Source organism: Vipera berus (genome assembly GCF_964194415.1).
Source record: "Vipera berus genome assembly, chromosome: 1".
Classification (NCBI taxonomy): domain Eukaryota; kingdom Metazoa; phylum Chordata; class Lepidosauria; order Squamata; family Viperidae; genus Vipera; species Vipera berus.
The window spans coordinates 297,716,523-297,741,406 of record NC_138202.1 but is presented as its reverse complement, the minus strand read 5'-3'; the positions used below and the strand labels follow the sequence as shown (position 1 = coordinate 297,741,406).

Genomic DNA, 24,884 nt, shown 5'->3' with positions numbered 1-24,884 from the left:
TAGAATAGAATAGAATAGAATAGAATAGAATAGAATAGAATAGAATAGAATAGAATAGAATAGAATAGAATAGAATAGAATAGAATAGAATAGCACTGAGACTTATATACTGCTTCACAGTGCTTTACGCCTAAGTGGTTTACAACAGGGGTCCCCAACCTCGGCCATGGCCCACTAGTGAGCCATTTGCAACCACGCTGCAGAAATGGTGGGTGTGCATGCCCACGTGCATACCCACTTGCGTGAGCAGCAGGTGAGCATGTGCACATGCCCTCCATTTCTGTGAGCAGTGGGCATGCATGCACAACACTTGCACAAATGGAACTGCGCGTGCCTGTGCCTGAACTTGTCAATCACTCACATGAAACCATCTCCTTCCCCGCTACCCCAGCTGGTCCGCAAAGCTGGAAAAGTTGGGGAATTCTGGTTTAAAGATTCAGTACATCACCCCCAATAATCTAGGTCCTCATTTTACTGACCTCGGAAGGATGGAAGGCTGAGTCAAGTTAAGGTGGTGAGACTCAAACTGCTGAACTGCTGGCAATCAGCAGAATTAGCCTGCAATACTGCATTCCAACCACTGCACGAACACAGAATAGGACAAAGAGAAGAGAATTCTCAATCTGTGGTCCATGGGCTTCTGGGGGGCATGATGTCATCACAGGAGGTCCACGAAGGCTTGAAGAAATGTTATGATTTAAATCTTGAGTTAAGTCTTGGAATCCATGGCCATGGTCCACGGTCACAAAAGGTATTTAAAGGGAGCTCATGGTGAAGAAAAGGTTGAGAGGTACTGGAATAGAACAGAATAAAATATTTTATTGGCAATGTGTGATTGGACACAAAAGGAATTTGTCTCTGGTACATAAATGCTCAGTGTATGTACAAACAACATAATCATAAGATACCAATCGAAAGTAGTAGAAAAGATGAGAAGGATAATAGTAATACAACACTACTACATGGGTAAATATCTTTAGACGTAAGACAGTACTGTGGTAATTAGATGTTCAGCAAAGTGATGGCACAAGGGGAAAAAACTGTCTAGTTGTTTTGGCATGCAACGTCATTTGCATTAACAGAGATATAAAATTAAGATCACGTGAAATGTTAATACCACTTTATAACACCTTGGTAAGACCACACTTGGAATAGTGCATCCAATTTTTGTTGCCATGATGTAAAAAAGATGTTGAGACTTTAGAAAGAGTATAGAGAAGAGCAACAAAGATAATCAGGGAACTGGAGGCTAAAACATATAAGGAACAGTTGCTGGAATTGGATACGTCTAGTTTAATGAAGAGAAGGATGAGGGGTGATATAGCAACAACAACAACAACAACAACAACAACAACAACAACAATAATAATAATAATAATAATAATAATAATAATAATAATAATAATAATAATAATAATGTTGGAAGGGACCTTGAAGGTCTTCTAGTCCAACCCCCTGCTCAGGCAGGAAACACTATACCATTTTAGGCAAATGGTTGTCCAGTCTCTTCTTAAAAACCTACGGTGTTGGAGCATTCACCGCTTCTGGAGGCAGGTTATTTCACTGGTTAATCTCACTGTCAGGAAGTTTCTCCTTAGTTCTAGGTTGCTTCTCTCTTTGGTTAGTTTCCATCCGTTGCTTCTTCTCCTGCCTTCAGGTGCTTTGGAGAATAGACAGGTTTCACCTAATCTGTACTAGTACCTTTGGTTTTTCCTGCCTAGGTGTAAAACCTTGCTTTTTCACATTAAATTTCATGTTGTTGGATTGGGCTCATTGTTCCAAGTCTGTCAAGATCTTGGATCCTGAGCTTGTGTTCTGGGGTGTTGGCAATCCCTGCCACCTTGGTGTCATCTGCAAATGTGATGAGTTCCCCTTCTGTTCCCTCATCTAAGTCATTTATGAAGATATTGAAGAGTACTGGGCCTTGTGGTACTCCAATGCTTACTTCCCTCCATATAGATGTAGTACCATTAAGTACTCAGTGAGTACGGTTTGTCAGCCAATTACAAATCCATCTGGTGGTGATGGTGTCTATTCCACATTCTTCTAGTTTACTAAGAAGTAGGTTGTGGTCTCCTTTGTCGAATGCCTTGCTGAAATCTAAGTATACTATGTCCATAGCATTTCGCTGGTCTACTAATTTAGTCACTTTGTCAAAGAATGAAATAAGATTGATTTGGCATGATCTGTTTTTAACAAACCTGTGCTGGATACTAGTTATAACTTTGTTTCTAGATGTTCTCAGACCTGTTTTTGATTATCTTTTCCAGTATCTTCCCAGGTATTAATGTTAGGCTGATTGGTCTATAGTTTCCTGGGGCTGTTTTTTTTTTTTTTTTTTTGAAGATGGGAACCACATCAGCTCTTTTCCAATCCTCTGGCAGTTTCCCGGTCTCCAGGATTTTTTAAAGATATGGTACAATGGTTCTGAGATAACATCTGCCAGCTTCTTCAGAACTCTGGGATGTAATCCAAATCCCGGTGATTTATATTCATCAAGATCAGATAGGTGTTCTCTTACCATTTCCTTATTTTAAATTTTAATTCTAGTCTGTCTTTTACAGTTATGTTTTTGGTAGGTTGGGTTATAGTTTCTTTTTGCATGAAGACTGATGCAAAGAATGAGTTAAGCAGCTCTGCTTTCTCTCTACTGCCTGTTACTTCCTTGCCATCTTCTCTCTTTAGTGAACCAACTGTTTCCTTGACCTTTTTCTTGTTATTTATATGTTGAAAGAAAGCTTCGACATATATTTTCCATCAGCTCAATTAGAAAATATTTTTGAAAGTATCTCTGAAACTTAAGATGGAGGTGAAAAACATGAAAAAAAGACTGGAATATACATTCTTTAAAAAACACATTTCCACTCAATCTCTTACATTTCAAAATCTGTATGCCACTGCTTTCACAATCTTATTTAGTTGTCTCATATCTTCTGAACAGAAATTACTACTCGAGCCAGCTTAGCCTAGTGGTTCCTTCACAACCTGTACAACGTTTTTCAACTGCTAGTTCTTTGCAGTTCGAGTCCCACGGGCGTTGTCTGGCTTTTTGGTCTCCTCATCTTAATCAAAATATATTTTTGAAATTATCTCTATTTTTGAAATTATCTCCTGAAAACTAAAACCAAGAGAAAAAAACAATGGTAGGAAAAAATACTGCAAAAAAAAAATTCTGATCAAGCTCTTACATCACCTGAGAATATTTATCCCACAGTCTGTACAATACTTGTTGAATCATCTCTTATATCTTTTGAAATATTCACCTGAGCCAGCCTAGCCTAGCAGTTCCTTCACAATGTGGATAAATATTTATCATTTGTTAATTCTTAGCAATTCAAATCCTGAGGGTGCTATCTGGTTTTTTTTTTTATTATAACACATTTTTCAAAATGCCTTCTTAAACCAGAAAGAGTTTACAAATCAGAAAAATGGCTGGAACATACTTTCAAAATCATGTTTCCAGTCCAGCTTTTTCGTCCTTTGTGAATCTCCACCTCTTTACTCTATTACGGTAGTTTACAATCTTGTTGAGTCGTCTCTTATATCTTCTGAAGAGGAATTAGCTCTTGAGCCAGCTTAGCCTAGCGGTTCCTTCGCAAACCGAGTATTTGTCATTCAACTGCTAGTTTATAGCAGTTCGAGTCCCGCGGGCGCTGCCTGGCTTTTTGATTCCAACACATTTTTTAAAATGCCTCCTAAAACTAAAGAGAATAAAAATTAGAATGTAAAAGAGCTGGAGCATACACTAAAATATTTTTTCTGATCCAGCTTTTTCGTCCTTTGTGAGTCTCCACCTCTTCACTCTATTACGGTAGTTTACGATCTTGTTGAGTCATCTCTTATATCTTCTGAAGAGGAATTAGCTCTTGAGCCAGCTTAGCCTAGCGGTTCCTTCACAAACTGAGTAGTTGTCATTCAACTGCTAGTTTATAGCAGTTTGAGTCCCGCGGGCGCTGTCTGGCTTTTTGATTCCAACACATTTTTTAAAATGCCTCCTAAAACTAAAGAGAATAAAAATTAGAATGTAAAAGAGCTGGAGCATACACTAAAATATTTTTTCTGGTCCAGCTTTTAAGTCATTTGTGAATCTTTACATCTTTACCCTATTGTCTGCATAATGCTTGCTGAGTCATTTCTTACACCTTCTGAACAGGAAGTGCCACTTGAGCCAGCTTAGCCCAGCGGTCCCTTCACAATTAAGTTAATTTGTGCTTCAACTGTTACCGTAGTTCCTAGCAGTTCAAGTCACTGTGGGTGCTGCCTGGCTTTTTAATCTGCTCAATTTGAAGAAACAACATTTTAATATGCCTCCAAAAAATCTGAGACAGCTTTAAAATCAGAATGACAATAGCCTGAAACACACATTCAAAAAGTAGAATTTCCAGCTCAGCATTTACATTCTTCCAGAAAAGTCTTTGTTCAATCAGTTCAATCTTTTGAATCAATATAGACCTTTGAAGCAGCGCAACCTAGTGGTTTCTTTGCATTTCTACTCTGTATTTAAATTGCATCCATGCAATAAAAAGGATGCAACTTTTTTTTAATGGTTCAGTTTCCACAGGTGCTCTCTGGCCTTTGATGCCTCAATTTGACTAAAGCACATTTGGCAATATACTTATTAAAATCCAAAAAAGCATAAAAATTCAAATGGTATACAAAGGAACCATACTTTAAAAATAAAATTAATGACTCTCCAACTTTTACATCATCTCAGTCTTTACCTTTTGTTTCTATACTCCTCAATTAGTCATCTTTTGTAACTTTTAAAGAGAAAGTATGTTGTAGCCTACAGCATTTCTTTTGCAGGAAAATGAAGGGTTTTTTTGTTTAGTCGGAATATAATTAAAATACTAGTTCTTAATAATTCAAGTCTGGGGAGTGCTGTCTGTAGTTTTTAATATCCTCAACATTATTAGAAGTTTTTTTTCTATCCTCTAAACCTCTGTCTATTGGATTTCAAGGCTAAAATAATAGTGTTTGTCATTCTACCAAGACGAAGAATCAAGGGTGCTTTAACTTTTTAGCCAAAGCAAAGGACTTTTAAAAAACACAACTAGAGGATGGGAACTGATGCAACTCTGCAGAAAACTTTTATTTGTGCATGTTTGTTGATCAATATTTGCAGGATCCCAAACAGCTGCTCTTCCACTGTTTTTGCTCACCACCTCCCCCCTCCTCCCGCTGACAAGATCTAGAAGAGAGGACGTGCTCCGGGATCCTTCTATTAAACAATGTCATCTTGTGGAACTCAGGAATCGCACCTTTTTTATGACAGTGCATGCCCTGAGGACCAGCCTCCCCCAGACAGGTAACAAAATGAGCCACAACCTTGCATTGGAGGGATCTGTTTGAATATACTTATAATCCCTTTAAAACAGGGGTTCATAATTTTCTTGCCATCACACTTCCCTTTAGTGTAACCTTAATGTACGCACCTGCCCTAAAAATCCAAACGCCAAAATGAACACAAATGAACAACGCAAACGGAACTTTGGGAGAAGTAGATTCTTTGTATATGTAATTAAAAGGTTGAATGTGGACTCTGTCTGCACCTCCCCAAGGACGGCAATGTAAGAAACCCTGCTTTACAAAGAGATCACTGTAGTTTCAAAAAAATGTGAAAGCAATTCCACACTCTCCGCAACATTGAGCTCGATCTCTTATGCATTCATACACAGAGCGACGGTGTCACTTCCCAAGCTTTGCCTCCTCCTCCTCCTCCTCTTCCTCCGATTCCCACAGTTCTGCCCTCAGCTAAGATGGCGGCGAGAGTCAAGGGCTGCGTGAGATGCTTTCTCCGGTTGCCCTACAACTGGCATTACAGCTCTTTCCAATCTCGTTCGACTGCCTCCTTGTCCTCCGCGCACGTGCGCCAGATGTTCCTCCAGTTCTTCCAGGAGCGGCACAAGCATCAAGTCGTTCCCTCGGCTTCTGTGAGGCCGCGAAACGATCCCGGGCTGCTGTTCGTGAATGCGGGAATGAACCAGGTACGTTCCCAAAATAGGGCGCGGAAGGAAGAGGCATCGCGGAATGGTTCCGCCGTTGCCCTTGACGGCTGTAATCGGATGTTATCTCGTTCCCTCTTTTTTTTTTGGACTTTTTTTTCCTGATGTAAATGCCGCTGCTACGGTGCCGTCGTTTTACATCTTTCTCGCTGCTAAAAGGAAATGCTCATTTGCTCGTAAAGCTGCATTGCATTTTACAACATTTTAGACTTCTAGAATATTTTTCTGGAAATGTAAAACGGAGAAAAAATGTTCAGCTGAAGGAAAATATGCAGTCAGAATAAGAAGCATCACAATGCAACTGAGAACTGCAGTTGGGATATTTCAAAACACTGGTTTTTTTCTCTAGCACGTTTTTTGTTGAGAACTTGATTCAATTAAATATTTTAGATAAAAATAGCTTAATATGCCATTATGCATTACACTGTTATTAACATTATTTAACATTGCTTAATATAAGTTCTGCATTTCAAGAGCATCATTGGTACCAACTTAATGAATATCTAAGTTAATGGATTGGATCCAGAGAGTTGCTGGTTTAAGTTCCCACTTGATATTATCACTGTTAAGCTAAAATAATGTCCTGTACTCCAATATTCTGAGCACATTGTGTGCATATGTGAGACTGACAGACAACATATTTGCATGACATGTTAACTCATGTTGTAGTTTGGCTTGCATTGTCATTCAGACATACACTAGAGGCTGAAATACATTTGAGAACTTTACCAAATGGCCCAGTGTGTATCCAAATCTGAACTATCGATGGATTTATAAATATGGAGCCATTTCTGCTCTAAAAAAGGTAGAGTGGGGGAATAAACACAGAGCAGCATCTTTCAATTTGTTTTTCTACATCCATTGGTTTGTAGGAACATTATTTTGAAAAGAAAGGAATTGGGAAAAGAGTGATCTTCTTATATCCTGTGCATCGAATGATTATTTGATCACTGAAGACATTGTTTAAATTGATTCCAGGAACTCACTGATACCATAAAAGAAAAAGTATCTAGAATAGTAGAACTTTCAAAATGTGACTGGCTGGGTTTGCTGTACTCACTGGGAAATGTTTGCTAGCTGACCATGGTTATGGGAGCTTGGTTTACTGAGTGATAAGAGGATGTGCCATCTCATTATAGCAATCCTTCTCTTACTATGAGCCAAATATCTCCTGTGTGAAATTTAGTTTCTTTTCGTCTTTGAATTTCCAGTTCAAACCCATCTTCCTGGGCACAGCAGATCCTCAAAGTGAGCTTAAACGTTACCGCCGAATTGTGAACACCCAGAAGTGTGTGCGGGCAGGTGGAAAGCACAATGATTTAGAGGATGTGGGTCGAGATGTTTGTCATCATACTTTCTTTGAAATGCTTGGGAACTGGTCCTTTGGTGATTATTTCAAAGTAAGGCATTGCTACACATGCTTTAAAAATGGCCTATTTGTAATTAAATTAATTTGTAACTAAATGTGATCCAAAAGTGATCCAGAATTATCTTTTTTCTTTGTGACATATTTGTTTCTAAACTGCACCATAAATTGGAACAGTAAAGCAATTGTTATAATGTTTATGGTTTCTCAGTACAAAGGATTTTCTGCGTGTGGAAATAATATTTTTGAGAATGAACTTAGTTGAGCATTCTATTGTGATTTGTGCATATAAGGCACTTTATGCAAACATGAGGCATAAGTCAAGTCAAGGAAACTGTCTAATTGCAAAGTGAATAGGTTTTGTGGTTGCTTGCATTCATATTGACTTGATGAGTCTTCTGTGCTCCCACTTCTGATCTAAATAATTTAAACCAGTTGTCTCCAACCTGTGAATTGCAATGTGTCGGACTGTAACATCCATCATTTTTAGATAGCATGGCTTTGCTGATTAGACATGGTAAGGGTTGTATTCCACGACAACCTGGGGACACTAGTCTGGGAATACATTATTTAAACAACTGTATGAAAATAAACAGCCAAAAGGGCCTTATCGAATTTTAGTCTGCCATTAATGACAATAATTGTTTATCTGTCTATTGCATCTTCAAGAAATTTATGGTATCCTTTACAACACTTAGAAAAGAGAGTAATCTATCCAAGGTTATCCAGTTGGGAAAAGACCTCACCAGATCACTTTAGTCCCATATTTTCATTTTATTTCCTCACCAGGTTGTCCTTGATTTGTGCTACAAGCAGCTAATATCATTCTTTATAATCTGTTCCCTCTGGAGCATCTGCAGTTATTTTCTTACCAAACATTTAACTATGATTTTTCATTGCTTCATTATTTTAGGAGGAAGCATGTAAGATGGCATGGGAGCTCCTGACACAGGTCTATGAAATTCCAAAGGACCAGCTTTATGTCACTTACTTTGAAGGTGATGTTTCACTTGGTCTAACTGCTGATGAAGAGTGTAGGGATATATGGCTTACACTTGGGTAAGTAATTTTTAAGAAAAGAAATGAATGTAAATAAATGATAGAAACTTTGAAGTTTTTTTACTATGGTCCAAAAGCAAACAACAATATACATGTTCAAATTATATAAATCATATAAATAACCTAAACAATAATTTACGTTAAGTGAGAACAAGGTGGCTTCTAGAAGCTATTTCTATGACAGATATTTTGCCAATGTCTTAGAAGTATTAACAGATGAATCATTAAGTGGTGCAAGCAGCTAAAGAGTGTCATGATGGAGGCTATTAATTCTATACAACAATGTGTATGCAGTTGATAGTAAAGTAGCACAAATAAGATTCAGTTTCCGAATAAAATGTATGGCATTCAAATGGAGGGCGGAATATATACTCATTGTTATCCTAATGGGTAACATCAATTTGCACCACTACGAAGTCTTTTATGTGAGGCATGCACATTATACAAATATTTGGGGATCATATTTGACAAAAAATAAGGATTTCAAGAATTTTGTTTGCATAAACAAGGTAAAACCAGTGCGCTCACACAGAGAGGGCCTCCTCAGGGTGCCGTCGGCTAGACAATGTCGGCTGGCGACCTCCAGGGGGAGGGCCTTCTCTGTGGGAGCGCCAGCCCTATGGAACCAACTCCCCCTTGAGCTTCGGATGGCCCCGGATCTCCGGTCCTTTCGCCAGCCTCCATCAGGCTGGCCTGGACTGATGGATTTTAATTATGTTTTTAATTTTTAACTTAATTTTAATTTTAATTTATTCTACTGGGGCTATTAATTTAATTTCTTTTTAACTTTTGTATTATTGTATTTTATTGTTGTTAGCTGCCCTGAGTCCTTCAGGAGATAGGGCGGCATATAAGTCCCAATAATAAAAAAATAAAATATCTATCTATCTATGTATCTATCTATCTATATCTGTCTATCTGTGTGTGTGTGCATGTGCGTGTGCAACTGGGCACTGTATAACAACTGGCTCAAAACTTTGGCCTTAAAAAGTTTGATTGCCACTGGAACAGAATTATGAGCATTAGAGATTACATACATAATCACTGAAAGAAATGTACTATGAGATTTGTATTCAGCTCTCATGTTTCGTTAATTCTGAACATAGAAGATTGAAAGCAGATACCTAACATTTCAAGGTTTAACCTGTAATACCCAATATTTTAAGATTTTAATGAATCTTCCATTAATGTTCCATCTGGAAGGAGTCTTAAAAGTGTTTTCTCAAAAGCACCAGAACCTTCATTTTCAAGTAGTTAATTTCCAGGAATTCTTTGGAGTAATAAAATGAAAAGACTTGGGGGCATGTTTGCAAACCCACTGCAATATGGAAATAATTGCAGCAGCATTTATAATATGGAAACTGGACAGTGGGCTAGGAAAGAAGCATTGGTCAGTGCATTGCCTGGAATAATTAATAGCTTTGTTTTATGTTTCACATGCTTTTGTTTGACTTTTACCCCCAATTTGCTCAAGCATTGCATAATCCTGATCCCTAGTCATGCCAAGAAGAGTAAAACTATTGTGTGCAGCAAGCATGGACTGAGTACCATAACATCTTGTTCAGTAGCATTCATCAGTAGAGCCCACGATTGTAAAGTGGAGGAGGAATGGATTGCATGTACCATATTGTGCCACAAAATGGTTTATTCGGCTAAGCAAGTTTTGTGAAACCAGCCTCTGGTTTATAAAGCACGTGTGATTTAGCAGAACGAATGAACCATGTGTCAAGGTTCCAACTAATGAAACCACATAGAGCAGAACTCTGGGGCTTAAAGTTCCCTCAATACACATGTTTTTTGGATAGATAATAACCAGCACAGTCCAAAATGAAACCAACTCTGAAATTTCCCTAGAGATTTGAAGTAACTAAAAGCAACACTCCCCTCTCCTCTACTATGCTATAAATCATGCTACCCAATGAAAGCAGTTGGTGGGCTTCTCAAGTCGTCTTTGCTCCTCCTTCCTGCACCTGCGGGAATGACCTTGGTTTCCACGGGACTGCTCAGTGTTTTGTCTAGTAGTAGCAATACTACTTCCTCCCTCTTCCCCCCATTTATGTGGTAACTTGGAACGAAAAAGATGGCTTCAGCCAGGTTCGTTTCAGAAGTTGACACCATGTCTAAGTTACCAGTAGACTTCACCTACGCACAGCAAAGTGGGCAGTCTGGAAACGGAGATTTCCCATTTTGACATTTCTGAGTTCCAGCCTATGAAGTTCATAGATCCAGGCATTTGGAGAAGAAAAGGGAAAATACAGATTTACTGTTTCCACTTACCGGCTGTTCTGCTTGTTTGCTTGTTCTTTTTTATGATCGTTCTTTGCTTGTTTTTCAGCGTGCCCCCTAGCCATGTTCTTCCTTTTCACCTAAAAGATAACTTCTGGGAGATGGGGGACACTGGTCCCTGTGGGCCCTGCACAGAAATCCATTATGATCATATAGGGGGTGGAAGAAATGCAGCAGCACTCGTGAATCAGGGCTGTCCTGATGTGGTGGAGATCTGGAACCTCGTTTTCATACAGTACAACAGGTATGATATAACGTTACCGTTGGAGCTTTATATAAATGCCATAACTTAACTTCTTAGCAAAATTTTGCATGGCATAGAATATGCATAGTTGGTTTTAAGATGGCAGCCATACAAATTTTTAAAATAAATAAATGTTCACAGGCTTTATACCAATCAGTATTTTTTATCAGTCCAATTATTTATATTATATATTCTCCTTGTCATCCCCCCAATTATATTGTAGTTTATCAGCTGGAGGGCTGCACCAATTTTATGTGGCGTGGCAAGATCTCTGCAAGGCTTCAAGTGTCCATTTTGCCCATTATCTCCCCATCATCTACAAAATAATTTTAAAAAACCTGTTTCTTTTTCACCTTATCACTTTGTGTATTGCCTCTGGTGAGTGTACTTTCTGCATTAATATTCTGATATTGTCAGAGCTTATCAACCTTCAGCCCAAACCCCACATCACAGCTTGTGTCCTGGTTTCAAAAGCCTTCAATGAGAAATAATAATAAATAATAAACCTTTATTGTCAAAGTACAACATGTGTACATTGAGATTAGCTGAGCCTCCCCCCCTGCTCTCTCCCCCCAACACACAGTGACAACAAACTCTCCATCCTACCACACCATGTGAACCAACTACACCACACACCGGCCTCCCAAGTCAATTCTGCATAAGATTATGTCCCATTTAAAAGCCTAACAGCCCACGGATAAAAGCTATTTTTCAGCCTGTTGGTACGGCTGGGTATATTCCTATATCTCCTACCGGATGGTAGGAGAGTAAAGAGATACCGTCCAGGGTGTGAGTCATCCCTGAGAATCTTCCTCACTCTTCCAAGGCAACGAGCCCTGGCGATGTCATCCAGTGGTATCAGGGAACAGCCCACAATGTCTTGTGCTGTGCTCACTACCCTCTGTAATACTTTCCTATCCGCGGCTGTCAGACCAGCATACCAAACCACAATACCATACGAGAGGACGCTCTCTATAGTAGACCGGTAAAATCAGCCCAGATCTCTAGCGAGAGTAACATCTCTCTTTCCTGCAGTCAGCTTCTTGGATGAGAAAGAAGAGGGTGTCAGAAAGCAAAAGAAATTAAGAGAGAAAAGGATAGCGTAAAGCACTGGAAACAGAACATCTAAGAAATTGTGTCTTTACTCATTTATGGTTCTGGCTTTGCCTTTGCTCACCCAACAGATTATTCCTATAGAATGATAGCAAAGGATTGCCCATCCTAATTTACGATGGACAAGAACCTTTGTATAATTTCCACTGATCTTGGTCATCTAGTCTGTCCTCATCAGTCTTCCTGGTGCCTTTCTCCAACTTCAGTTTAATCCCTTGCAGCATTGTCATTCCCCTCCCTTCAGCAGAACAAGTCTTGGCCTCTAATTAATGTTTATCATTTTTCCTTGTTTGGTAACTGATGCATTTCTAGAGAGGCCAACGGGAGTTTGTGCCATCTGCCTCAGCATCATGTGGACACCGGAATGGGCTTAGAAAGGTTGATGACTGTTCTTCAGAACAAACGCTCCAATTATGACACTGACCTCTTCACCCCAATCCTGGATGCCATCCATAAGGTGACAATCAGCCTGGCGTAGTTCTACTGAGACTTTGAAGTTTTGTATGTATAATTGTATACGGTACCTCCCTAATAGGCCCCAGTTAAGAACTATGAAGGACTATGATTGCATTGATTTGAAATGTAGCTATACATTCTCATGGACCTCACTGCTCTGCCTCAATACCCCTTTCCTGACCCTCATTGTGCCTCTCGCACACCCTTGTGCACCTGTCGAAACTTGTGCTATATCTCTTGCACACCCTCATACACCTGCCCAGATCTGCAGCACCCACTCAAACACCCTCATGCACTCTTCCTGACTTGCACCACATCTCTCACACTCTTGTGCACCCTCCCTGACCTGTGCCATGCCTCTTGTGCACACTTCCTGAGCCATGATGAGCTCCTTGCGCATCTGACCCATACTGTGCTTCTTGCACACCCATACTGCATCTCTTGTGCACCCCCCTCACACTCTGTCCTCAAACCTTTCACACACCTTCCCCAACCCTCTTCTACACTTCCACAAGAATGCAGTGTTCTTGTGTGACTTTTTCCAGTGTCTTCTATTATCTTTCAGGGCTGCGGTGGACCTGGTTACCAAGGCTTGGTTGGCGAGACTGACCCAGGGGGAATGAACATGGCATACAGAGTAGTGGCAGATCACGTGCGTGCTTTATCTGTATGCATTGCGGATGGGATTTTCCCAGGCATGGCTGGTGCCGAGTAAGGAAAAAGTCCAATAATGAGGGGAAGAAAGGTTGGGAATGGGTGATTAGAGAATATTCGGGTTGATGTTTTGAGAGAGAAAGTTACACGGAGAGAGGAAGCAGGATGGGGCAAATGGAAGCCACAATTGTGAATGATTTCAAAAGATTAGTGGAGGAAAGACGACTGCAGCAGGCACAAAATGCATGCATAAAGTATACAATAGATGAAGCATACCAAGGGTATAGTTGTAAAACCAACAAGATAAACACTAGGAGAATCTCGGTGGGAATTTTAACAAGTATTCAGTCTTTTTCTGAAAAAGTAAAATTGCCTACTCACTCAGAATGCTAATTTCTTTTTTAAACATTTCTTCCCTGCAGGCTTGTTCTGCGTCATATCTTACGCAGGGCTGTGCGATTTTCTTCTGAGGTTCTCCATGCTCCACCCGGGTTCTTGGCGAGTTTGGTTCCTGTTGTAGTAGAAATTCTGGTAACTTGGAATTTGATTTCGTAGGGAAGATAGCTTCCTTTTCCAATGCTCTACTGGTTGCCTTATCAAATGGCACTACCTTGTGGCATCAGATGATGAAACCCTGAGCTGCTAGAAATATGGGAGATACACAGCAGAATGAAACAGCAGATTTTTTAATGCAGGTGTTAAAGCTACCTAGTTATCCTACACATGGTCTCAATATTAGAAGAAATAGTAAGTGACCCAGCAGTTCTTCTACTATTCCAATGTGATACATCACATCACATCTGCTAAATGGAAAATATGCAGAATATAGTCTAGTAACAGAATTATCAAAAAAAACACCCTTGGAATCAGGAAAGAGTTACGTTTGCAGAATTGCATGTTTCGTGACTGAAAGACAGCTCTCATGGAAGTGTTTCTGGCCAATAATATGAAGAGCCTGACAGGCCTTTTGTGATATTTGTGTTAAGTCAACACATCTGATGCTGTTTGTCACATTAATTCTATTCAGATATTTTATTTTTGCATAGAATTGGGGATGGGGGCGGGAGGATAATCTGCTATATTACATAATTCCTGATATGAGACTTAACAAAACCCAGTTTTTTTTCCTGATTTCAGAAGACTTCCACATAATGTAAATTAAGGATGGGGAGAAATGAGAGTTGCACTAGTAATGACCTGTAATGAGTTGATTTTTCCTTTACAGGGAGATGCTTATCCAGAACTAAAGAGGGATCCAGACAAGGTAAGCAGCTACTCCTGCTGCACTCATGTGTTTGATCTCTAATTGTTACACATGGCTTGAAATAGTGGAACTTCTTCCTTAGCCATTCCCTCTCAATGAGCATACTATACCAACTTCCAGTTTCTGAATATATGTATTTTTTTTTGCCATCTCATTTTGAATGAGGACCCAGATTGTTGGGGGCAATTAAGCTGACTTTGTAATAATGCCGCTTGGGTGTGTGTGTGAAAGCCCTAATAAGCAGGCATATACATAGAATGAAGGCTACTGCTAAGCTTGTAAGCCGCCCTGAGTCTTCGGAGAAGGGTGGGATATAAATGGATTTTTTTAAAAAAAAGAATAGTGGAAGAACAGAGGTGGGATTGGACTTCACTGCTGTCTCCTGAGCAATTGTGCTAATACAGCATGCACTTTAAAGGTCAATCCAACAGTTTGCCTCTGTGCCACACATGAGCAAATGCAAGCAGGAAATTTCCCCTTCTGATATGAATGAAATTATAAGCCAGCGTCCCATCTAGAGCCAGAGATCTAAGGCAAAATGTGCTGTCTCTGTTTTGCCTCTTTTGTTTCGAAAGATATATTCCTCTTTTCCAGTATTTTTTTTTTAACCCAGTGAATAGTCCACGCAATAACTTACATATACTGTATACTGTCTGGGGAAAGAAAGTTCCAGTTAATTTTCTAAAACCTTTCCCGAGAAAGGTTTCGTTTAAAAACCATTAAAAAAATCAGGGTTTTTTGATACATAACTCGATTGCACAAAGTTTGACTATTGATAGAAAAGACATTAGAAAAATATTACTGAACTTTAAAAAATTATCCTGCCGATGAATGCAAATAACACCACTCGTTAAAGGGATGCTGCTGCAGCTAATAGATTGGGAAACCTTTGTTATGACAATTTGAAAGTTGGGGGAAGGGGTTCAGTCCCTAACTATTTCACCAAATGTGACACTAAGAACAAAGTGTCAAGTGCAAAGAAAAATGAGCACATACTATATTGTAATGATGTTCATTCTATCTTCATCCAGCTTTGTGGCCCCAGTTCCAAAAAGGTTTCCATGACAAATACCTATGTTGCCATAGTTAATTATGGTTGATGGTGGTCTTTTGTGAACTAAATGCATCTGAAAACCTAGATCAATGTTGTCAGGGGAGGATTATTACTCCCTATCAGAGGGCGATGAACCGTGGTTCATTTGCATGGTGAATATCAAAGAAAGAAATCCGAGGCATATTCTACTGTAAAACGTTTAATGAGCAAACAAAACAAGACCTAACTGACTACATTCTCTCGTCAGGCAGAAGACAAAGTAAAAGTGAGAATACTTTTTCTAGACATGCGCACTTAGTAGGACAAAACAGAGTAAAACCATAAGATGGCTGAACATCTGACATTCACTATGGTTACATGATAAGATAGTAACACAGGTGCAGAGAGCAGGGGAAAATGTACAGACAGAAATGAACAAAGCTGGCAAAAAAACCCCCACAGTGACAAATGTCAACAGGGTGTGCAATCTGGATTTTATTTTCTAGAGCAGATGCCATTTTTTTCTTTTACATATTTCTTACTCTGCCCTTTTCTCCACTTGGATCATAGGATGGCAGGGAGAGTAGAATTCCTACATCTTCTGCTTAGTGAGCAAGATACCTTGACGAGTTTGGCTATTCAACTTTTTAATTCGGCTTTTAATCTTTTATTCAACCCTTGTAATAAATTGCTTTTTAAGCAATAGGTTTACTTATTTCCTGTGCCTATTCAGTTTGCCTCTTTTATCTCCCTGCAGATTATGAATATCATCAATGAAAATGAGGCAGCATTCTTCTCTTCTCTCTTACAAGGCCGCCGAGTTATAAACCGAACCCTCCAGAAGTTGAATCATTCCAAAGTCTTCCCAGGCAAGGGTCTCATTTCCCCACAACCAACCACTGCAATCTGCCAAAGTAAAATGTACAGTGTAATGAGATAGATGCCTTGTTTGTAAAACCCTCCAGCCTGGCTTTGCCTTGTCCCTTCCTTTTGACCATGGTTGCATGAAAGAGTGATATTCTGGCTGATTAATGGGAATTCATGTGCAACTTTCCAATGCCTTATCTCTATAATCACAGTCAGTGGTTATCCTATGGTTGGTTGTTTTTTTTTTTACAATTTCAGATCCTAGTCAAAAGGTAAAGGTTCCCCCGCACATGCATGCTAGTCGTTTCCAACTCTAGGGGGCGGTGCTCATCTCCGTTTCAAAGCTGAAGAGCCAGCGCTTGTCCAAGGACGTCTCCGTGGTCATGTGGCCGGCATGACTAGACGCCAAAGGCGCACGGAACGCTGTTACCTTCCCACCGTAGTGGTCCCTATTTTTCTACTTGCATTTTTACGTGCTTTTGAACTGCTAGGTTGGCAGAAGCTGGGACGAGTAACAGGCGCTCACTCTGCTACGCGGCACTCGGGATTCGACCCGCCAAACTGCCGACCTTCTGATCGACAAGCTCAGCGTCCTAACCCACTGAGCCACCACGTCCCCCTAGTTAGGAAGCAGCAAAGATGGCAGATGCTGCATTATAGGATGACATGCTTAACCATAGGAAAGTTGCTGAAGTTGCTCATATTCTTGCCCGCAGGCGAGGTAGCTTGGTCTCTCTATAGAAATTTGGGGTTCCCCCTGGATCTCATTAAACTGATGCTTGAAGAAAAAGGAGTACAGCTAGACATTGCTACTTTTGATCATCTGGCTCAGGAACATGCTGAAGTAAGCGTCACATACGTCTTTATGAATCATCCTAACTGATCTATTTTTTTTCCTCTGACCAATGCCTTTAAAAATGGTACATAAGGCAAGAATAGGCAACCATGGCTTTCTAGCCATAGCTAAAAGGGAGCTCCCAACAGCCCCTATGGTAAATGGTGAAGAATATTGGGAGTTTAGCAACATCTGGAAGACTACGAAGAGTTCACTCCAATTGTTTGAGCGTCTCTGAAGAAGTCCCTCTGTTAGCTGTAATAAATCATAGCCCATCATAACAGATTAAGTATATTGTCTTAATTTTGATTTGTTTGTTTTTTTTCAAATGGAATAGCCTTATTTTTTCCCCTAAAAGGTGTGCAGGTGCAAACTGACTTGGAGTAAGATTTCATAATAAGCATTTAATTCCATCTCCCCAACCCTTGATTTAAAAGGCAATGAAAATTCTCAGAAACTTAAAACTTAATCCTAGATTGGGATAGCCTTATGAAAATGCCACAGTCTCCAGAATTCTCTATACAGGTTTTATTAAATTGATGTGGCTCATTCTTTTGTTTTCTCTCTCTCTGCGTCTTTCCTTCCATCTCCATACCTGTGCAGCACAATGCTAAGTTGCAACAGCAACAGCAACCACAGAGTCCTGGGAAGCAGCTGGATGTGCTTTCATTGGCCCAGTTGCAGGAGCGGAATGTGCCTATTACTGATGATTCCCCCAAGTATGACTATAAACGTGGACAAGATGGGAAATATGGTAAGAATCAACCATCCTTTGTGAAGACAAGACTTAGTTTATTTTCTAGTAGGGGAATAAATGTTTTTGTTAGGATAGGATAACTGGGCTCATTACCTGATTTGAAAAGTCAATAGTAGCATAATTGTGAGTTTTACAAAAACACACTCAGGCAGCCATTTCTTATTTTATTATTGCATCTATATGCTGCATGCTTGCAAGCTTCAGCTAAATAAAGTAATATTGGATAATGGCAGGGGAGTTCTAGTTGAGGGGTGAGGTAGCTGTATCTCTGCTTCCTGAACTTCCTAAGGTCAGTAGAAGATCATCAGTTGTCATGGTGACTTCATCAAAACAGTGAGGCTGACATATTTTTGTTTGCTTTTTATATTCATTTTTTCTCAGTTGACATAGTATAAGCGGGAGAATGGCAGCAGCAGACTTTAGGGAAACAAATTGTTCTGTTTCCACCCTTAAAATCTACCTCAAATCATGGAATGAAATAATTGTTTTTCAGGCTAATTTCGGCATTCTTTTCAGGTTTTATGAGGTTTTAAGGATGGAAGAGGGGATGATTTGCATCCCTAAAACTTCCTAGCCATGTTCCGTCTAAAATCTGCCTCACAGTGAAAAAACAGCCCGTCACCTCTCCCTCTGAGAGAACAATTTGAAACCATTTGGAAGCAGACCGTGAGCTTCACTATAGGAGTGAGAGGCCTTCAGAAGGCTTCCCACTGCTTATCCCTCTCCCATACTGAGGCTTCCTGCCCGCCTCCAAATGGATATAGGCTGTGTGATCCTCATACTAAGAGAATCACATAGTCTGTATTTGACTATTTTGGTACTAGCTTCTGGCAATTGATGCCAAGGCAGTAGGAGACTCTGCTTTATCTACTCCTTGTAGAGGAAGCACCTCCTCTCACCAAATGAGCTCTATATACCTAAATCCCATTTGTTGCCCTTGGAAACCATGGAGAATATTAGCTTCCTTTCTCCATGTTGTTTTTTGCACGTAGGATTCTGTGAGGGAAGAGAGGAGAAGCAGCATTTTGGCCTTTTGCCTAAGCAGCAACATATCTTCACTTGGGTCTTATTCACCAATTGCCATGACAGTTGGCTGGTGGGGGGATGGGACAATTGTACTCCAGCTCATCCAGAGGATAGAGGCCTATTTTTAGCAACTTGCAGCAAGTTCCATGATGTCTATTTCGTTCATAAAAGGAGAAATCTTGAAGAAGTATTGCCAGCCAAAGTAGACATTTTTAGGCTAAATAATCCAGTAACCCCCAAGTTAGTATAATGTTGTTTCCTATATTCTGTCCTCTTTTGTAGAGCAATGAGAGTTTAGCTCTTCTGAATTTGGAACTGTGGAATTGAACTTGAAGGAAGAAAATCTATTATAGCACATGTATTGAATGGATACATATTTAAATTCATTTAATGCAGTTAAAGCCAGTAATGCATCATTGTCATTACCTATGTGGGGAACTGTGAGTGATATCGCCGCAGTCGTTAATCTTTGTATTTCTTAGAATTTTCACATACCCAGCTTCATCTGTTTGGTGGAAGCTGAAAATTTTTGTTACGGCTCCAGCAGTACCTTACAGAAACTGGCAAGATCTCTCATGAGATGGCACTGTTGTTCAGTTGCTAAGCTGTGTTTGACGCTTCACAGCCCCCATGGACCACAGCATGCCTGACCCCACTGTCTCCCATAGTTTGCCCAAAGAGAAGGGCCTTTTTATATACTCCCACATATAATAATATCATTTTAATATGTTTATGTTCTTGGGTACTGCAAGTACTGATGCCATGTGACTATCCAAAATTGGCTTTTGAGTAATTTAGGTGAGCATTGGTCCGATGATTGGCTGATTGTCTTATTCACCAGGTGGCTCGACTGAATAGGCCACCTTATAGAAATGGAGTCTATGACCTTTTTCTTGCTCTCTGCAGTGTTAAAGCCATGCCAAGCCACTGTCTTAGCACTATATAGAGATCAGACGCTTCGAGAGGAAATTTCAGGAAAACAGCACTGTGGGGTCCTGTTAGACAAGACTTGTTTCTACGCTGAACAGGGTGGTCAGGCATCTGATCAAGGCTATATGTTGTGTGGCAGACAGCAGGTAAGCTTTTTCTTACTCGGAACTGAAATTATTCCCTGATGACTCTGGGGATAAGCTTCCTTGAAATGCGTAAGCCATCTGGGTTGCAGTCTCCAAGCTATAGCACCAGTTTATTCCTTATCCACATCTGTTTGCTTTTCTTTCAGTCGCTGTAGCAAATCTAAGCGAAAAGGAAAGGGGAAAACTGACTACTTGTACTAAATGCAGAAGGTTTACCTCTACTGATCTTAATCTATACTTCTCCCAATGTTAATTTAAGATCATAGTTGATTGATAAATAGCAATTTGTTAATGACGAAGGTAATTGAATGTCCTATAGAAGAATAGAAGAACCTGCTTCAGAAAAATCATGAAGGGTCTGTGTTAACAGTTGTGCCTTTTTCCTTCTTTTGAGGATGTACTTTTCCCTGTTGAATCAGTTCAAGTATTTGGTGGCTATGTAATCCATGAAGTCTTCGTTTCAGAAACCCTGAAGGTTGGGGACCAAGTACAACTCTTTGTGGATGAGGTAACAATCTGTGCTGGGCAGTGCCATAAAATTCCTGGGTCAACAGTATGTTTATAAGTATGCCATACTAACAGATTGTATTGGGTGGAAAGTTAGGAAAACATATTGCACCCTGGGCATGACAAACATTTCAAAGGACTAAGATGTAGGATATTCTATGTTAGTTTGTACCTTTGTTGATTTTTCCCTAACGCTATTTTCCTTTCAACCAACTCACAAAGATTAACAAATATACATGTTGCAGCTTAGCACAAGACAGTCTCTTACATTCAGGATTCAGAGAGAAAAAAGCCTGCAGATTCCCTAACGATTCTCAACTACATGACTCATTGAAATAAGTGGAGGGTAACATTTGCAAATAGAGATTTTTTTAGCAGAGTAACTTTGTTATGGTAAGGCAAATTCCATCATTTTGGCTGCTTAGGGACGTGGTGGCTCAGTGGGTTAGGACACTGAGCTTGTTGATCAGAAGGTCGGCAGTTTGGTGGGTCGAATCCCGAGTGCCGCGTAACAGAGTGAGCGCCTGTTACTCGTCCCAGCTTCTGCCAACCTAGCAGTTCGAAAGCACATAAAAAATGCAAGTAGAAAAATAGGGACCACTACGGTGGGAAGGTAACAGCGTTCTGTGCATCTTTGGCGTCTAGTCATGCCGGCCACATGACCACGGAGACGTCCTCAGACAAGTGCTGGCTCTTCGGCTTTGAAACGGAGATGAGCACCGGCCCCTAGAGTTGGAAATGACTATCACGCATGTGCGGGGGAACCTTTACCTTTAACAAAGTTATTTTGAGAGACCTTGGCAAAGTTTATTTCAAGCAAATTAATACTCAAGCATTATACCAATCATAAGCAGCTAATGCTTCAAAATGGGCTGGTGAGCCAACGTGAGAGATGCTCAGTTTTTAATGATAATGCATAGTTCTAATTAAGCCATTGTACCCTTAGGAGGAACTTTTTGATAGTATAAATTGTGTGTGCTAGTAACTCACATCAGGACATTCATCACATAGAATGATTTAAGACAAGATTGTTTTTTCTATTTCTCTTTTAATTTAATTATTTAATAATTGTTTAATTATAAGAAGCAGTATTTGGAGTATCGAGTTTTAGCACTATGCTGCACTGAATATCTTAGAAATCAAGTATGGTGACTTTCAGATACACGAAAGATTTGTAGAGGAATAATGTACAGTTTGTTTTGGATGAGAAGAGAGCTATGTAGTTGGTATTCACTAAACACAATGTAAAGGAATGTAGAGATTATCTTGAAGAAGGAATGGATGAGCCTTTAAAGGGAGAAGAAATGGCAATTCATTCCTAAAAAGGTGAAAGGCATAAGAAAGAAACTAAAAATAACCATGCTTTGATTCTGTTTGGTTTAGAACAAACAGACAAACCAAGATTTCAAGATTCTGTCATTATCTCCTATAATATAGAGTAGCGTTCGTGGAATCCTTTCAGTGTCTATTTCTTGACCTGACCTACCTCAGATATCACTGAACTACTGGTCACGGCATCCTTCATTGCCCTTTTAATTGGAGCTGCTAGGGCTTGTTCAGCAACATCTGTAGGGCCAGTAGTTCTTGACTAGTTAATTCAAGAATATTAGCGAAGGAAGGGCTATAGAAGTTACAAACGTGGACATTATAAAGACACACTTAATTTGTTTTAATCTGTGGTATCTGCAGAGGAAAAAAGAGTCTTGGATAATAAGGCTGAAAAAGAAAAAACTCTACTGAGAACTTTCCTACACAGTATAATTGGTGCTTTGGTAGGTGAATTAAGAATCAGTATAGCTTTGTATATACAGTCATGTGTTCAAAATGATTTCATTATGCATTCAAAACTCATTTTTATTGCTGATATGTTCATCTTGTTTATAATGTTTTACAACAACAGCAGACCCTTATCCAGTGCATTGCCTTTGCTTTCAGGCTCAGAGGCTAGCCTCCATGAGGAACCACACAGCTACCCACTTGTTAAACTTTGCACTCCGCCATGTCTTGGGAGACTGCACAGAACAGCAGGGATCCAGTGTGACTGCTGAACATCTGCGATTTTTTGTCAACACCAAGGTGCCTGGTATCCCCAAACCACTCCACATTTAGAGCAGGGAGAATTAAGAAAACCTGGAACACACCTAGACTTGAGCTGCAAAAGTTAGTTCAACACCTACTATCTTGTCCCCTAACATATGAATGAGACAGCCTTTAGATTTCAGTCGCTGTTAGCAGTCCTGGTATTGAAACGGTATTTTTATTTTTATTTATTAAATTTGTTTGCTGGCCATCTTGTCACAAGTATTCTCCTTAATCCTCCAACACTGACCAAGGACTGCCACAGGACATATAGATTCTGTTGGATTTGGTCATTCTTTACTATGGGGGGAAATTTGGTTAATGAGCAATTCCATATAGGTAATAAAGGAGAGACAGAATTGGCAGTGGGAAGAGTGAATGTCTTGCAATACAGATTTTTGTCAGTTCAAGGATGGAGAGCATCCCAGCATTGAAGAAAAGCCCTAAAATAACAGATGGAGGGAATTGTATGTTAGGCAGATCCAAATTCAATGTATAAATGGAGGTGGAATGGTGTAAGCAATTTAGTTTTGGAACATTTAACTATAGATTTATATTTTAATGTGTAACAATGCACAAGACAACTCATCAGTTGCCATGTAATCCTGATTGCTATTGTGACTTGGTGTTTTCACACTAAAAGCCTAATAATGTAAGTTTTGATAGCATTCTCTTACACCGAATTTGTATATGTTGGCAAACAAATCTTACGTAGTTTGGTTCAAGGACTATTGATTCCAGTTTTTAGATGAGAACAGCGAAGCTTAAAAATCTAGCCAGTGTTAACTCCTGAAACTGAATCTTGGAAACTAATCATCCACTCCTTTGGAATCTACAATACGCTAAACTTCACGTTGTGTAATGCTGCATCTTTCTGACGAAGTATATTTTTCTTCATCAGGATCCCATAAAAACAGAGAATCTGCAAGAGGTAGAAAGTGTGGTCCAAGAGATGGTCAAAAGGAATGAAACTGTCTTTACAGGAAAAGCTCCCCTTAATCAGACCAGTGATGTTCTAGGACTCCGGAAACTGGATACGGTAATTTGGGGGATGGCAGTGACTAAAAGAAAAAAATCTGAAATAGCTGAAAATCACATCTATAGCGACCTCAGCCAGGATAGGCATTTTGTTCTGGAGACATTTGGAGTCATTTCTGGGTAAATATTTACGTTCTTGAATGTATTTTTAATTGAAATGTCTAACAATTACAAATATTACGCATTTTAAAGGTGACTCCAAAATTACTACATGCTTCTTCTCTCCATTTGTTTTGCAATTTGATGCATATAATTTCTCCAAGAACTTTTTACTAAATTCTACTGTGAATTATACGGTCCTTTGAAATTAAAATTCTGATCTATAAAGAACTGTTAGATGGTTTTTATATCTCTAATTTAATGGGGCTTTTTTAACCTCAGGATAGATAGATAGATCAAAGGATGTGTCTGTGAGTGTTGGTGATTAATTTTTTGGTACATTTGAAAGAAAATGTTATTAAAAACCCTAGAAAAACATTGAATACATTTTAGAGCTTTATATCGTGCTCTTCCATGATTAAACTAGGTTTGTAACAGAGAATATAATCATATTTCATCTGAACAGTTATATTTCCTGCATGATCAGGACTTGCAGTTATGCAAAATTCTCAATTATGCCTTGCCTGTAACTTTTTTCAGCTAAACACATTCATTGTCTTCTTTCATATTCAGTATACAAAGTTGGGGAAAGCATGTGTGACCCCTCTCTATGTCTGTTAGTATATAACTCTCAAATGGACATAAGTGCTGCAAAATATACAGTAATTGGTTAAATTTCAAAGTAAATTGGATTTAAAAACATCTGAAATAGCCAGTATTGTGTATAATTCTGTATGCTTTCTCTATAGTTACGCTACCTGGCTCCTGCTTCTGAATCCCATCTCCATCCAATACTTGTTCCTTCCCTCTTTGTTTTAATTCCCAGCCACAAAATTCTGAGCATTCTGGAAAAAGGAACCTTTGAAATTTATGGAATTTGAGAATCTCAGAAACTGGTAGCCAAGCATTTGGCTGACTATTATTGGAAATATGTCAGGTTCAACCAATTTCCACTTGTTTCTGTTAGTAATATCTTTCTCATCCAGCAGCAATTGTTCAGGAGCGTTAGCGTTCATAGTACATGATCTAAGCCCTGTCCTTTTGTGTATGTGATGCTGACACAAACAAAGGTGGCAGGGCGTGGATTGTGCTGCTGTAATGCCGCCTTTAAGAAATATGG

At 39.5% G+C, this 24,884-nt stretch overlaps 1 protein-coding gene across 1 annotated transcript in view; it reads left to right on the top strand.

Moving 5' to 3' along the window:
* The first annotated feature begins 5,267 nt into the window (after positions 1 to 5,267).
* The window catches only part of AARS2 (alanyl-tRNA synthetase 2, mitochondrial), a 30,487-nt gene continuing 10,870 nt past the window's right edge, over positions 5,268 to 24,884 (top strand). The window contains 17 exon segments of the mRNA XM_081313089.1: positions 5,268 to 5,571; positions 5,575 to 5,626; positions 5,629 to 5,987; positions 7,217 to 7,405; positions 8,285 to 8,430; positions 10,766 to 10,960; positions 12,386 to 12,530; positions 13,095 to 13,240; positions 13,606 to 13,714; positions 14,409 to 14,447; positions 16,238 to 16,349; positions 17,064 to 17,191; positions 17,786 to 17,936; positions 19,872 to 20,041; positions 20,436 to 20,549; positions 22,484 to 22,624; positions 23,529 to 23,666. Coding sequence (XP_081169215.1) covers positions 5,461 to 5,571; positions 5,575 to 5,626; positions 5,629 to 5,987; positions 7,217 to 7,405; positions 8,285 to 8,430; positions 10,766 to 10,960; positions 12,386 to 12,530; positions 13,095 to 13,240; positions 13,606 to 13,714; positions 14,409 to 14,447; positions 16,238 to 16,349; positions 17,064 to 17,191; positions 17,786 to 17,936; positions 19,872 to 20,041; positions 20,436 to 20,549; positions 22,484 to 22,624; positions 23,529 to 23,666 — 2,445 coding nt within the window. The 5' untranslated portion in view covers positions 5,268 to 5,460.